Genomic DNA, 14,284 nt, shown 5'->3' with positions numbered 1-14,284 from the left:
TTTTCACGCCGATGTATTTTGAGACACCCTGTACATGTTTTTTCCTAAACGATGAGACACCCTGTATGGCAGCCATGTTTTTTTTCTTCAATCCGATTTTTCGTTCATTATTATTATATCATTATTTTCCACGCTGACGTATTTGAGACACTCCGTACGTTTTTTTCTCAAACGATGAGACACCCTGTACACATTGAAGAATCACACGTCAAAACGATAGAGCCTCGTTAAACTGTCATGTTTTTATTGACGTATTTTGAGGCACCCTGTACACATTGACGTCATGTTTTTTTCTTCAATCCGATATTTCATTCATTATTATTATTATACCCTTATTTTTCACGTCAACGTATTTTGAGACACCCTGTACATGTTTTTTTCCCAAACGATGAAACACCCTGTATGGCAGCCATGTTTTTTTCTTCAATCCGATTTTTCGTTTATTAATAATATTATACCGTTATTTTCCACGCTGACGTATTTGAGACACCTCGTACATGTTTTTTTTTCTCAAACGATGAGACACCCTGTACAAATTGAAGAATCACACGCCAAATCGATAGAGCCTCGTTAATCTGTCATGTTTTCAATGACGCATTTTGAGACATCCTGTACACATTGACGTCATGTTCTTTTCTTTGATCCGACTTTTCGTTCATTATTAACATTATACTGTTATTTTCCACGCTGACGTATTTGAGACACCCCTCACATGTTTTTTTTTCTCGAACAATGAGACACCCTGTACACATTGAAGAATCACACGTCAAAATCATGGAGCTTCGTTAAACTGTCATGTTTTTTAAATTACGTATTTTGAGACACCCTGTACACATTAACGTCATGTTATTTTCTTTCATCCGATTTTTCGTTCATTATTATTGTTATATCATTATTTTCCACGCTGACGTATTTGAGTCACCCCGTACATGTTTTTTCTCAAACGATGAGACATCCTGTACACATTGAGGAATCACAAGACAAAACGATAGAGCCTCGTTAAACTGTCATGTTTTTCAAATGACGTATTTTGAGCCACCCTGTACACATTGACGTCATGTTCTTTTCTTTAATCCGATTTTTCGTTAATTATTATCATTATACCATTATTTTTCACGCCAACGTACACCCTGTACATGCTTTTTTTCCTAAACGATGAGACACCCTGTATGACAACCAAGTTTTTTTCTATTACGTTGACAACCATGTTGTTTTCTTTAACGCCCGTGTCTATATTTTTTTTATTCAAAACGATTTCACATTCATTGTTGTTATTATACCATTATTTTTCACGCTGACGTATTTGAGACACCCCGTACATGTTTTTTCTTAAACGATGAGACACCCTGTATGACAGCCATGTTTTTTTTTAACGCCTGTGGCCATGTTTTTTTTTTCAATCCGATTTTTCGTTCATTATTATTATTATATGATTATTTTCCACGCTGACCTATTTGAGACACCCCGTACTTTTTTTTTTCCTAAACGATGAGACACTCTGTATGACAGCCATGTTTTTTTTTCTTTTACGTTGGCATCCATGTTTTTTTCTTTAACGGCAGTGGCCATGTTTATTTTTCTTTAATCAGATTTTTCGTTCATCATTAATATTATAGCGTTATTTTTGTAATTCTACCGCGCTCTCATCTATCAAATGAAACTACTCGATGCTCATTCCATCCTTCTATGCGTCGATCACGTCGTACACGTCTTTTTCCCACTCACTACCGTAAGTACGTCCCCTAGGGAATACGTAATAGAACTCTTTTATCCCCTCTACTCTAGTCGCTGACTAAATTCACTTGTTTTTGTAATATCGTCCAAGGACATTACTGGCTGGATGGCGCGCGCGCTTTTATATGAGGCAGCTGGCGGTCTTAAAACTTTCGAGAATGGAGACTAGAAACTTCTCGCTTCGCATTGAAGCTTACCGTTTGAAAACTATTGGACAAGAAATAGTAACTGTCTAGTCCCCTAGATAGCGAGCGATACACGAGGAAACGCACGTTAAGCGTAAAGGAGCGGTAAAGTTTTTGTTAAAAACAAAAAAACATTTTTAAATTAGCCATCGTCGCCCTAAACCGCTTCAACGCTCCCCAATCTTCTCTGTGCCTTTTACTGCCCCTCTATAGGCGTCCAGCTGCTACAAGGGGGCCTTATCGCCCACTTTGAGAAAGGCCAATGTCGCGTCTTCGAATACTTAAAAAATAATAAAAATGAAAACAAGAGTGGACTGTATGAATTGTGGCATAAAGCGAACTCACCGAATTCCTAGCACAAATCCCTGCTTCTGAAAGGGCCCTTTCTTGGAGTGTTCTTTCTTCAGCTTCACTGGATTGTACAACAAAACGGGAAGTTAAAATGAGTTACCAAACAGTCGAAGATGACACAGAGTCTAGAGCACACACGGTGAAATAAGTGATTAGCAAAATTTTGTCTCGATGCATGGCATGTTGGAAGACGCACCCTGTGTCATTACAACCTCCCATGGGGAATCTTCCTCTACCACGTATTTCCCGAATTAAGCCCTTTTCTAACGTTGGTGTGGATTATGGTGGTCCACTTTTTATAACTATGAATAAACGTAGGGGATCAAAAACTATCAAGGCATACATATGTCTATTTGTATGTTTCGCTACAAAGGCGATTCACATCGAACTCGCTTCAGATCTTTCGAGTGACGCATTTTTAGTAGCTCTTCGCCGTTTTGTAGCTCGTCGAGGACGATGTTCTTCGATAAGCAGTGATTGCGGAACAAATTTCATTGGAGCTTGTAGTCAACTAAAACTTTTACAAGAGGCCGCGTCCTCTGAGAATATTGAATTTCACTTCAACCCCCCTTCAGCACCGCACTTCGGAAGTATTTGGGAGGCGGGAATCAAATCAGTAAAGAGTCATTTGAATAAAACAATCGGAGAACAGGTTCTGACATATGAAGAACTTTATACGGTGCTGGTTCAGATCCTAATGATATTTCAGTTCTAACTCCCGGCCATTTTTTAACTTTAGAACCCCTGTCTGCCATTCCTGACTCCGATCTCACGTCAACTCCTCTGAACCGTTTATCGCGGTGGCAATTACTCCAACGAATCCATCAAGATTTCTGGCGTCGATGGAAAATTGAGTATTTGCATACATTACATCAACGTAGCAAGTGGATTAAACCGATGACTCCGGTTGCACCGGGTACATTAGTTTTGATAAAAGATGTTACGCCCCCACTCCAGTGGACTTTAGGTCGAATCACTACTTTGAAACCAGGTAGTGACGGAATTTCTCGTGTTGCTGTGGTCAAAACAAAAAATGGTACATTAACACGACCTTTGGTCAAATTGTGTCCTCTACCAATTGAGGAGACAAATTGATTGAAATTCATTCTTTTCTTTCAACTTGAATATATTTAGTTTTTTGACATTGATATTGCTTTTTTTATTTTAGAAAATTATAATTTTGTTTCGAATTGGAAAACGCATATTTAATCATATGCATTTTGGGGGCCGGTAATGTTGCGTCTTTATTTGTAATGTTCTGTTTTTATTACTATTATTATTGTTGGCATGGAGCGACTTCTAAAGGCGCAACATTACCGGACCCCAAAATGCATATGATTAAATATGCATTTTGGGGGCCGGTAATGTTGCGTCTTTATTGTAATGTTCTGTTTTTATTACTATTATTATTGTTGGCATGGAGCGACTTCTAAAGGCGCATGCTCAAGACTCGATTGAAGTCTGCTTATCTATCAAAACCATATGAATAGAGACCTACCTACGATCTCATGCTAAGTACGCTACGTGAATCGCTATTATTTTGCTAATTTTTTTATTTCGCCGTGTGTGCTCTAGACTCTGTGTCATCTTCGACTGTTTGGTAACTCATTTTAACTTCCCGTTTTGTTGTACAATCCAGTGAAGCTGAAGAAAGAACACTCCAAGAAAGGGCCCTTTCAGAAGCAGGGCTCATCATTTCTGGATTAATACGCTTAATCAACATTTGAACCAAAATAAAACTCCACTCATCAATAGGAAGACCCATCTTCCTCAACTCGGATAAAAAATATTCAAACTTAGTTCGATGTTCTTTAAAAGCGTGTTTTTCAGTTTTTCAGAATATATTTATTTTTTGATAAAACCGTTTAGCATAAAAAATGCTTCATTTTACTTTCAAGTTTTAAGTTTCTAATTTTGTTACTCAATTTTTCTCATTCTGTTCAGCGTTCAGTTCATTTAGTGCCTCAGTATTACGAAGTTATTTCCCGATAATTTGTTGCACTCTAACTCCTCAATACATGAACCTTTACTCGACTTAAGGCCACGTATGCTTGTCCTTCTTCAAACAATTTCGAGCCTAAATACCCAACTGCGTGGTCTACAGTGCTGCCTTGCATTTTGTGGACAGTGGAGGCCCATGACAAAATTAAGGGTAACATCCTTTTTTCAGCTGTCCCATAATTGAACTGGAAACTGTATGGTTAGGGTGGCTAAGATGTACGCCGTCTCTTTCAAAGTTGATCTGAACTGACGGTACATCTGTTTCATACATTTGAGTTCGAAGAAACTGAGGGCAAACTTTCAAAGTGACTGAGAAATTTCTTTAAAAAAATAAATTTCAATTTTCATACTTAAACCTCATTCATTACTTTCGATTTTTTGATTGATTTCTTTTCTCTTCCTTTATATTCTTTATCTTTCTTCTACTCTCAGCTATGAAATACATATCTATGACTTGTGATATACTGTTTGGAACCTTTGGTGTAGTAATGAATATTACTGGAGTTTTTTCCCAACACCAAATCGTTATTTTTACACCTCGACACGTGTTTCGATCACCAAGTGATCGATCACCAAGATAAAACTGAACAGTTTTATCTTCCTCTTGAAGATGATCACTTGGTGATCGAAACACTTGTCGAGGTGTAAAAATAACGATTTGGTGTTGGGAAAAAACTCCAGTAATATTCACATATCTATGACATAAACTATGATATTTTTGTTGTTGAAACATGGCTTTCTGATACCATACCAGATGAACATATTCAAATCAATGCCTACAAGTTCATTATAGAGGGTCAAGTTCAAGATAGATGGTCAAGAGGCAGTTATGGATAAGAATAACATATAATAAGAAAAATATGGCAGTTGGAATATTATATAGACCTGGTTCTATATCAAAATTTCAGAGTTAACAGAAATTATTCCTTCCTGACTCTGATGAAATAATATGTGGAGGCGACATTAATATTGATCTCTTGTTTCTTGCTAAAAATAATACAGAAACATTTTTAGACTGCACTGAGAGTTTCAATGTAAAAGAAATTATTAATACGCCAACAAGAATCACTGACGTTACTTCAACTTCACTTGACGTCATTATAGTATCCAATGAAGCAATAGTTAATCACTAGGCACTCAGGACACATCTCACATTTTTTATCATGATTTAGTGTTCGGTGCAATTCAACATGAAAATTATAGAAATGAGAAACTGTTTTTTAAATATAGAAATTTTAAGTGAATCGACAGAGACCATTTGCTGCAGCTCCTGTTATTCTCACTTTCTCACCCTTATATTTTACTGATTTGATACTACTCATATTTGAAACTGTTGCACCAGTAAAAAAAGGAAAAGTAAGAAGGGTTCAATAACCATGACTCTTTGATAATGGGAAACTGATAATAGGTCTAAAAGATAAATCTCTTACAAAATTAAAAAAAAAAACAAGAACGTTACTGATTGGAACTATTATAAATTACTAAGAAACCAAACCAATATCTAAATGAGAAATGAGAAAAAAAGCATATCTCAATCAAGTTAAAAGTGATACCCATAATAGTAAATTATTATGAAATGAATTCAAAGATCTCAATATATATTCTCAAAAACAAAACACTTTGCCAGAAAGTTTTTAAAAATCAATAAATATTTTTTCAGTAATTCTGACCAACATTTTGTACTCAGTAATGAGTGACTCGTGGCTCGCATCTTATCTTGAGTATCAGAAAGTTTGCGTAAAAGTGGATGATTGTAGATCTCAACTTTTTGATGTTGATTAAGGGGTTCCTCAAGGATCAGTTTTAGGTCCCTTGATTTTTCTTCTGTACGTCAATGATTTACCAAACTATTTGCGCAATGAACACATTTTTTTCTACGCAGATGATACGACAATCGCCATTGATGCCGAAACCCAAGAAGAACTTGTGCATAAAATGAATAATTTGTCGAAAGAATTTACTGATTGGTGTAGTAACAATTCCTTAATTGTCAATCCTGACAAAACAGTGTGTCTACATTTTTATTCTCGTACAAAAATTTTAAATGATTATTTTGTTCGCGTGAACAACAAAAATATATATTTTTCGGATTCAATAAAATTTCTGGGCACATATTTAGATGTGAATTTGAAGTGAAATACACACGTTGATCAGGTGTGTAAGAGGCTCAATAGTAGTTATTATGCAATTTTGCAGCTGAAAAATATATTCACACTAGAGCAATTAATAAATGTGTACTATGCTCTCTCATATTCAGATATTTCTTATAATATTGTCCCATGGGGAAGTACGGCCAACGCTCGCAGAGTTTTCATCAGTCAAAAAAGACTAATTCGTCTAATCTTTGGCTTAGATTACCGAATGACGTGTAGGAATCATTTTAAAAAGTTAATTATTGACAGTACCATCGATCTACATTTATAAAAGTGTAACATATGTTAAACTCAACATCAAGAGCTTCTCAAAAAATTCTGACTCTCATGACTATGCTACGAGGCATGGTGACTTATTTAGAAGTATAAAGCATCGTACATCACTTTACGAAAGCAGTCCTAAATATAATGGAATACGATTTTTCAATCATCTCCCAAGTGATATCAAAAACAAAAAAAATATTAATGAGTTCAAAACAAGTTTGAAAAAATATTTAGTGGAGTCCTGCTTTTATGACATTAGTGAATATTTTGCTAATTCCTAGTTTTTTTTTTATTTGTTGTTTGCTTGTTTGTATGGACGATATGTTTAAAGTAATATAGTTATATGTTTATCGTATGTATATGTATATATATGTGTACTTATACATGTCTGTCTATATACATTTTATGACTTGGCCTACATCATGTGTATGATCTTAAAGGATGAATAAAGATTATTATTATTATTATTATTATTAAATTATGATAACAGTAATTTGAAAAGTAATATATCTATTGATAAATTTCGTTTTGAGCCGGTAACAGAAAATATTGTTTACAAATGTATTTTAGAAATAAAAACAAGAGCCATAGGTTGAGATGAAACAAATATAGATATGCTTCTTCTTTGCTGTCCTATAATGGTACCATATCCACTAATACAATAAATTCATGTTTGCAAAATACTATATTTCTCGAAATGTGGAAGATTTCAAAAATTCTGGCTCTTCCTAAAATATCTAATCTAAATACTCTTAACGATCTGCGTCCCATGAGCCTGCAACCTACTTGTTCAGAGGTATTGGAAAAAAGAATGAGTTTTCAACTCAAATGCAATTAAATTCATTTGATATTTTACCAATCAACTAGTCAGGATTTCGTAAAGAACCACTGCTCTCTTAAAAATAACTAATGATATTTTCGAAGCTGCTGGCATATGTAACATATATTGCTTTAATACTTATAAACTTTTCCAAGGCTTTTAATACAATTAGTTATCCAGTTTTATTTGCTATTTTCAACTTCATTGGGTTCTCTAAACCTGCTATAAATTTATATGAAAGTTATTTCAAAGATCGTTCACAGTTTGTATGAACTTGGAAAGGAAAATCATGCAGTGAATTTATTAAATTTGGAGTGCCTCAGGGATCTATACTTGGACCATTATTATTTTGCGTATACACTTGTGGTCTACTTTCTGTTTTCATACATTGTAATTCACATATGTATGCGGTTGACACACAACTATATCTATCATTAAACCCCAATGACGTTGCTAATGTTAAATCGAAAATTGAATCAAGATCTAGCTCGTCTTATTTCAGCATCTGGAGCGCATAACCTCAAAATCAATTCAAACAAAACTGATCTGCTTGTTTTTGATACTAATCGTAGCTTGGTGGAAAGATATAAAAAGATTGTTTTTGGATACAGTAATGTGCCCCAACAACGTGGCAAAAATTTTAGGTGTCGAAATGGACGTAAATTTAAGGTTTACAAATCATGTCACAAAATATGTTCAGAGAAGTTAAATGAGTTAGAAAATGCTTTATTCTCATCGTCATTTATTATCAATGAGTTTGAAAATGAAATTAACAAATGAGCTTGTGTTGAGTAACAAATGTCCATTATATTTGTATAACAAAATAAGATTTGGTAGCGAGAAACTTACTTTGAATTTGATATTTAAAGGGTTACTTTCCCCTCTGCCCCATTGAACCACTCTATATCGACGATCCTTCAGTTATAACATATATAGTTTGTATAATAATATTCCACAAAAATATGAAGTTAGTAAAGTTTCCTTATTCAAGTGCTGTTACAAAAAATATTTAATCGCCGCTCAATCAGAAAGTCATTGATTTCATAGATTCTATACCTACTTCTGAAAAATTTTCAGAATGAACTTTAACATGTTTTCTCTTCCTTTTCTATCTCTCCTTTGTCTTTTTTCTCACTTCTGTTTTTTTCTTTCTCTAGTTCAGTTTTCTTTTCTTCAAGGCTAGAACTAAGATCAACAGTACCTTTCCTAGCCTCATTTGTAGATTTAATAATTATTGTACTTATATGTAATAAGGAACTACAAATAAATATTATATTATTATATTAAACAATTTCTGCGATGTAGCCAATAGCGCCGTTTACCAATCCTATCGATACGTCAATATTGGACAGCAACATATTGAGGTAGTTGTGAAATAATATGTAATCCGCCATTTTGTAGCTGAGGACATCTTGGATTTACAATGATACAGAATTCATCAAATTGTATTGCCATCAAAATTAAATGTGTGTACCAAATATCACATTAATCTGTCAAGAGGAAGGGGGTCAAACTTAAATTACTAAATTTGACCCAAACAAACAGGGTAAGCTAAATAAAACTCTTTAGAAAAATATTCCATGGCATTCAATTCGGTTCTTTGTTTTCGAAGGAGAAATCTAGAATATATACATAAAGATACTTTATTTCATATGTACAAATGTATACAATATCTTTATTAATTAATTATCTTGAATACAAAAAATGTCTAAATAAATTTAAATCTTAAGTTTGAAAAAATATATGATATGGCCATTTCACATTATGAAAAATATGTGATGAAAACGTAAGATAAATTATCATGAAAAAGTAAACTCAATAATTGTCCTAATTATTGGAAACTATTACATTGGTCTCCATTATAATTACTCTCATAAAATGAAAAAGAATTCTAATCAGCAGCACTTGCTTCAGATAATATTGTCACTTTGTTAATAGTAAAAACGTCTATTCTCTATATCAGTTCAGCAACATATTCTGGTTGACCATCATGGTTGATATTCAATTCCGAACCTTCGAATTTTGTTCCATATGAATTATATTCGTTAGAATCACTTAATCTATCTGGCACTTGGAAGGTGGAACCTTGGAATCCCATTGCTGCTTCGTAGTACTGAAAAACATAGAAACTATATTATTTTTAATGAATCGAATGTAATTTGATTCAGGTTTTATTGTTTTTCAGATGATCATGCTTACAGATCTTGTTTGGTACTGATCTAGCATTTTTATTGTTTAGTGACTACATTTTCCTAATCATTGTTTGATGGTAGTTCTACAAATGAAATGAAAGGGTGCATCATACAATTATAAAGAATTGAAAAAACCTACAAGTTGAAAGAGTAAGGCCCCATTATATGAATATATATGTCTATAGATATATATTTATTTTCTCCTTCTTTCCATATGGATCTGGTAAGTCAGTAAATTACAAATATAATGAAAAAGGTAAATATGCTGAACACATAATTCATGAATATGAATTACGTATGTCAATTTCGAGTACGAAAAAGGTATATAAGCCTATAGTAGTATACACAAATATGAATTATGTACGAATCACAGATAATTGAAATATTTCATTGAGATACTGATCAAACAGTGGAATGACAACACATTAATAACGCTACATAAAAATTATACAAAATAAACATTTACTACACATTAGAGAATATTTTCTCAGTGACCATTTTGTATACTTGGGTGATTCATTTTTGTCAATAAGATGTTTTTTATCAATTATGTTCATAGTTTTCAGATACTTTTAAAATTATTGTGTATCTATTATAGAAAAACCTCTTGTTGAGAATATTTGTCAGTTCTTTTTTGAAATTCACCGTAGAGAAAGACTTAATTTTGAAGAAGACTCATGAAAACGGACAAATCTTTTGGAACAACCTAATATTTCAAGTATAATTTCATAATGAAATATATGCGAGAGAACAACGGTTTGAACAAGAAATACAAGTGGAATTTTTTAACTCACGTTAGATCCTCCTCGCAGCGAACTGTTATTACTTCCATTTTGATGATGTGGAACACCTGACAATGTAGCATAGTCTGCTAAATCATCTGCTAGGGACATAGTTGCCAAATGAGAGGAGCCTCTCCTATTTGGATGCTGAATAGTAGCATATGTGTTGTCATCCTGCGAAATAAGTGTCAAAAATGTATGGTGAACTTGAACCCTTCAATGTTTTTTACTTTTGAAAGACTTTTGTGAATGAACAAAAAAAAAGAAATTTTGAAAACAAAGCAAATGCAGGTTAATCTATTATGTCATCTGGAAGGCAATGGAAAATAAAATTAAGTTTTTCTGAAAACAAGTTTCCACAAAGATTTGTTGAAGAAGATTGGATTTCTGTTATGTTTCACCAACAATTCTATGTCCCCGCCAACTGAAATATGTCGGTGCAGCATCGTCTCAATCATTAACTCATGAATACAAAAAAATAATGCCTTCGTGAATAGTTGCACAAATTTTTGTCATGGTATAGTATCAGCCAGAATGGTGAATATTATTTAACCAGCTTTTGTCAAAGCAGACTGGAATATAATAATTGTTTAGAGACTGGAATAGAATAATTGTTTAAGTCATCTAGTATGCTTTGAATAATTTCGAATTACACATATTTTACTATCAAAAATGGGATTATTCACTGTCTGTTATTTTGTTTCATCAAAAGATGAGTAAAATTTTCAGAATTTGGCAACACAATTTTCGTTTTTTGATTTTGTTTTTCCATCAAATGAAAAAACTTTTGCGAAACAATAATATCAATTAGAAAATTATTGCACAAAGGATTATTTCATTCAACCCAACTAGTTTTTTTACATTCCTATGCAATTTTCTCATGTGTGAGAAATCAAAATATTTGCAATTAAGATACAACCATATAAATTCTCTCAGAAAGTTGCACACTGGGTTAAATATTACGAAAATAGAGAGTGTTGTTGAATTAGTATGTCGAATCCAAGTAAGGAAAATCACTTGTTCTGTAAATTTAATAAAAGATGAAAACGATAGGGCACAATCATTACATAATGAAATTAATTCAGATAATAATTTCAGTTTATTGATTGGCTTACTAATTAAAATAATGTATTATAAGGGTTTCAACCGAAAATACTGATGCTGATGTTAATATGAAAATATATTACAGAATCTTCTTTGATTGACGACTTGTTTATTATGTGGAAATTCATGTTCACTGGAATACAGTACAAAAACACACTTTTGTCTATGTTCCACGATATTTCTTTATTGTTGACTAGTTTCGGCTATTACACCATTTTCAAAACTAACTGATTACATTTATAAATCTGAGTAATTTATACCTAAGTTGCCTATCCTATCATAAATAATTTGGTACCTACATTTTGTATACCTGTAATATCCATGAACATAACAAAACAAAGCTTTTGATATTATGTAGGTTTTGGGAACTGGATTATAGGTTCAGGAGAGGACTATTATTTAGATCCAGTTGTTCGTTGAGGACAATAGAATTGGGATTACCCCTTTCTAATCAAAACCTCCGAAATGAAATCGCAATCATTGAACAAATAGCAGTTAATAACAAAATACCTACCACTCTAGTTAACAACATTATAATGAAATATCAACAAAAATCAATAATGAAAGAACTATATTCAATTTCCACGAAACCAGAACACAAATATGCTAGTTTCAATTATGCCGGTAGAATCTCCGAGAATATTAAAAATCATCTCTCAAAATTCAATCTACAAACATTCCTCTTCCCTTGAATGAAGATCCTTCACACATGCGAAAAATGGAAAATGATAAATCTGTTGGAATCTATGGAAATAAACTAGTCAAAGAAAAATCCCAATTCTATTGTCCTCAACGAACTACTTGATCTAAATAATCTGAATCTATAATCCAGTTCCCAAAACCTACATTATATCAAAAGCTTCGTTTTGTTATGTTCATGGATATTACAGGTATACAAAATGTAGGTACCAAATTATTTATGATAGGATAGGCAACTTAGGTATAAATTACTCAGATTTAAAAGTAATCAGTTAGTTTTGAAAATGGTGTTATAGCCGAAACTAGTCAACAATAAAGAAATATCATGAAAAATAGATAAAAGTGTGTTTTTGTAGTGTATCCTCAATATTACAGAATACTCACCGTAACATATTCGTCACTATCTCGCCTGACATGAACATTATTTTGCTCAGGTTCATTGAAAACTTGCATTGTCAGTTCCTGTTCTTCATAAATTTTCAATTTCCTGAAAATTTGTTTTATTATTGGTCATTTTTCATTTATTAGTAAATGTAGGTAATGATAATGAATCAATAAAATTGCAACTCACTGTTCTATCCACAATGGATTCTCTGTCGTGTTTAAGTCATCAATGATCGCTTTCTTGATCAGAGCATCCTTTTTCTTTAGATCAGTTGGTGATATAACCCAGTGTCTCAAGCAACAGCAAATTATGATGAACGTGATGATTCCAACTATGAGTACAATAAGTAGAGCTATCAATGCTACTAGTGCAGGATCAAATGTTTCAGCTTTTTCTGTCATAAAAGCAGGAACAACATTTTCAATAGCGAATCCGGCGTAATAATCCTTGAGAAAGTCATATTTTGAGTCAATGGTTTTCAAAACTTCAGGTACGGGAAGAATTGTTTGAGTTTTGTGGTTCACCACGAGAATATATAAATCAGACCTGCAAAAATAGTCGTACAGTTTGTCATGTATACATGATTATGCATATTTTTATGCTTTTCAGATGAAATGAATTCATGGGAAAACCTATTAGCTTTCTACTTCTATGCCTTGATACAAAAAATGTGGGAATCTTCCAAAGAAAGAAAGGAAGCAATCAAATTCAAAAATTAACTCCATACATAGATGTGTAGATCAGGCAAAAAAGACAGACACTGGAAGAAAAAGTTCTCTCGAAATAGCTATTTCCATATAAAAATTGAATTACACAAAAGAAAAATACTTTTGATACAAATACTTTTATATGACCGCTGATTTATACGAAAAACACTTTTCTCTATTCCGTAATAGAATCAAATCAGATATCATTCACAGGATTCCTACATAATATAATAAATGAAAGAAGTGAAATTTCATTTACAGGAAACACTTTCATTCACATTTTTTGTATCAAGATGGAGAAGTAGAAAGCCAAAACCTTTTCCCAAAACCTTTCTCTCCTAAAAATATAACACTTCAATTCAAATGAAATGAAGAATAGTGACTGTAATTTTCTAAACTATTGTTAATGACGTCTCACCCTTTATTTAAATTATAGCCTAAAGCTGTCATTCAAGAGTAAATAAAATGGTTTGAACCTGATTGATTTTCATCAATAAACTCGTTAGATTCTAATATACATAAACGATTTATCTTACCATTCTTCGTTCTTTACGCCATTATCATCAATATGGTATCTGATTTCATCAATGATGACCAAACTCTGAGTTGCGTTACTGAGTTCAGCAATGATTTCTTCCCTTTCCTTCAGAACTTCCTCTTTCGGTCTTGACAAAATCACTCTTATCAGCTGTTCAGGTTCAAATATCCAAACCTACAAGGCAATTATGCATGAAATTCAATACTATTTCTACTACCTCTATGACTTTGGAGAAGTATTTAGAAATACCATATTTTCTCTAATAATTGATGAATATTTGACTGCTAATATCGTATTGGGAAAAGATTATTGGGTTTCAAAAAGCAAAACTATGTCAACAGAAAATAACAATTGCTAACCAACTATTTT

The 14,284-nt window shown here is 32.8% G+C and overlaps 1 protein-coding gene across 1 annotated transcript in view; it reads right to left on the bottom strand.

Moving 5' to 3' along the window:
• Positions 1–9,135: 9,135 nt before the first annotated feature.
• The window catches only part of Cad87A (Cadherin 87A), a 106,170-nt gene continuing 101,021 nt past the window's right edge, over positions 9,136–14,284 (bottom strand). The window contains exons 16-20 of the mRNA XM_074176224.1: positions 13,914–14,089; positions 12,857–13,216; positions 12,670–12,772; positions 10,495–10,656; positions 9,136–9,621 (exon numbers count right to left, since the gene is read on the bottom strand). Of these exons, the coding sequence (XP_074032325.1) occupies positions 9,463–9,621; positions 10,495–10,656; positions 12,670–12,772; positions 12,857–13,216; positions 13,914–14,089 (960 nt within the window). The 3' untranslated portion in view covers positions 9,136–9,462. The remainder of the gene's footprint in view (positions 9,622–10,494; positions 10,657–12,669; positions 12,773–12,856; positions 13,217–13,913; positions 14,090–14,284) is intronic.

Source organism: Leptinotarsa decemlineata, unplaced genomic scaffold (assembly GCF_025532065.1).
Source record: "Leptinotarsa decemlineata unplaced genomic scaffold, Ldec_3_MD MMD2_P_RNA_scaffold_14, whole genome shotgun sequence".
Classification (NCBI taxonomy): Eukaryota; Metazoa; Arthropoda; class Insecta; order Coleoptera; family Chrysomelidae; genus Leptinotarsa; species Leptinotarsa decemlineata.
The sequence above is the reverse complement of the archived record's forward strand: the minus strand, read 5'-3'. Positions and strand labels throughout refer to the sequence as shown.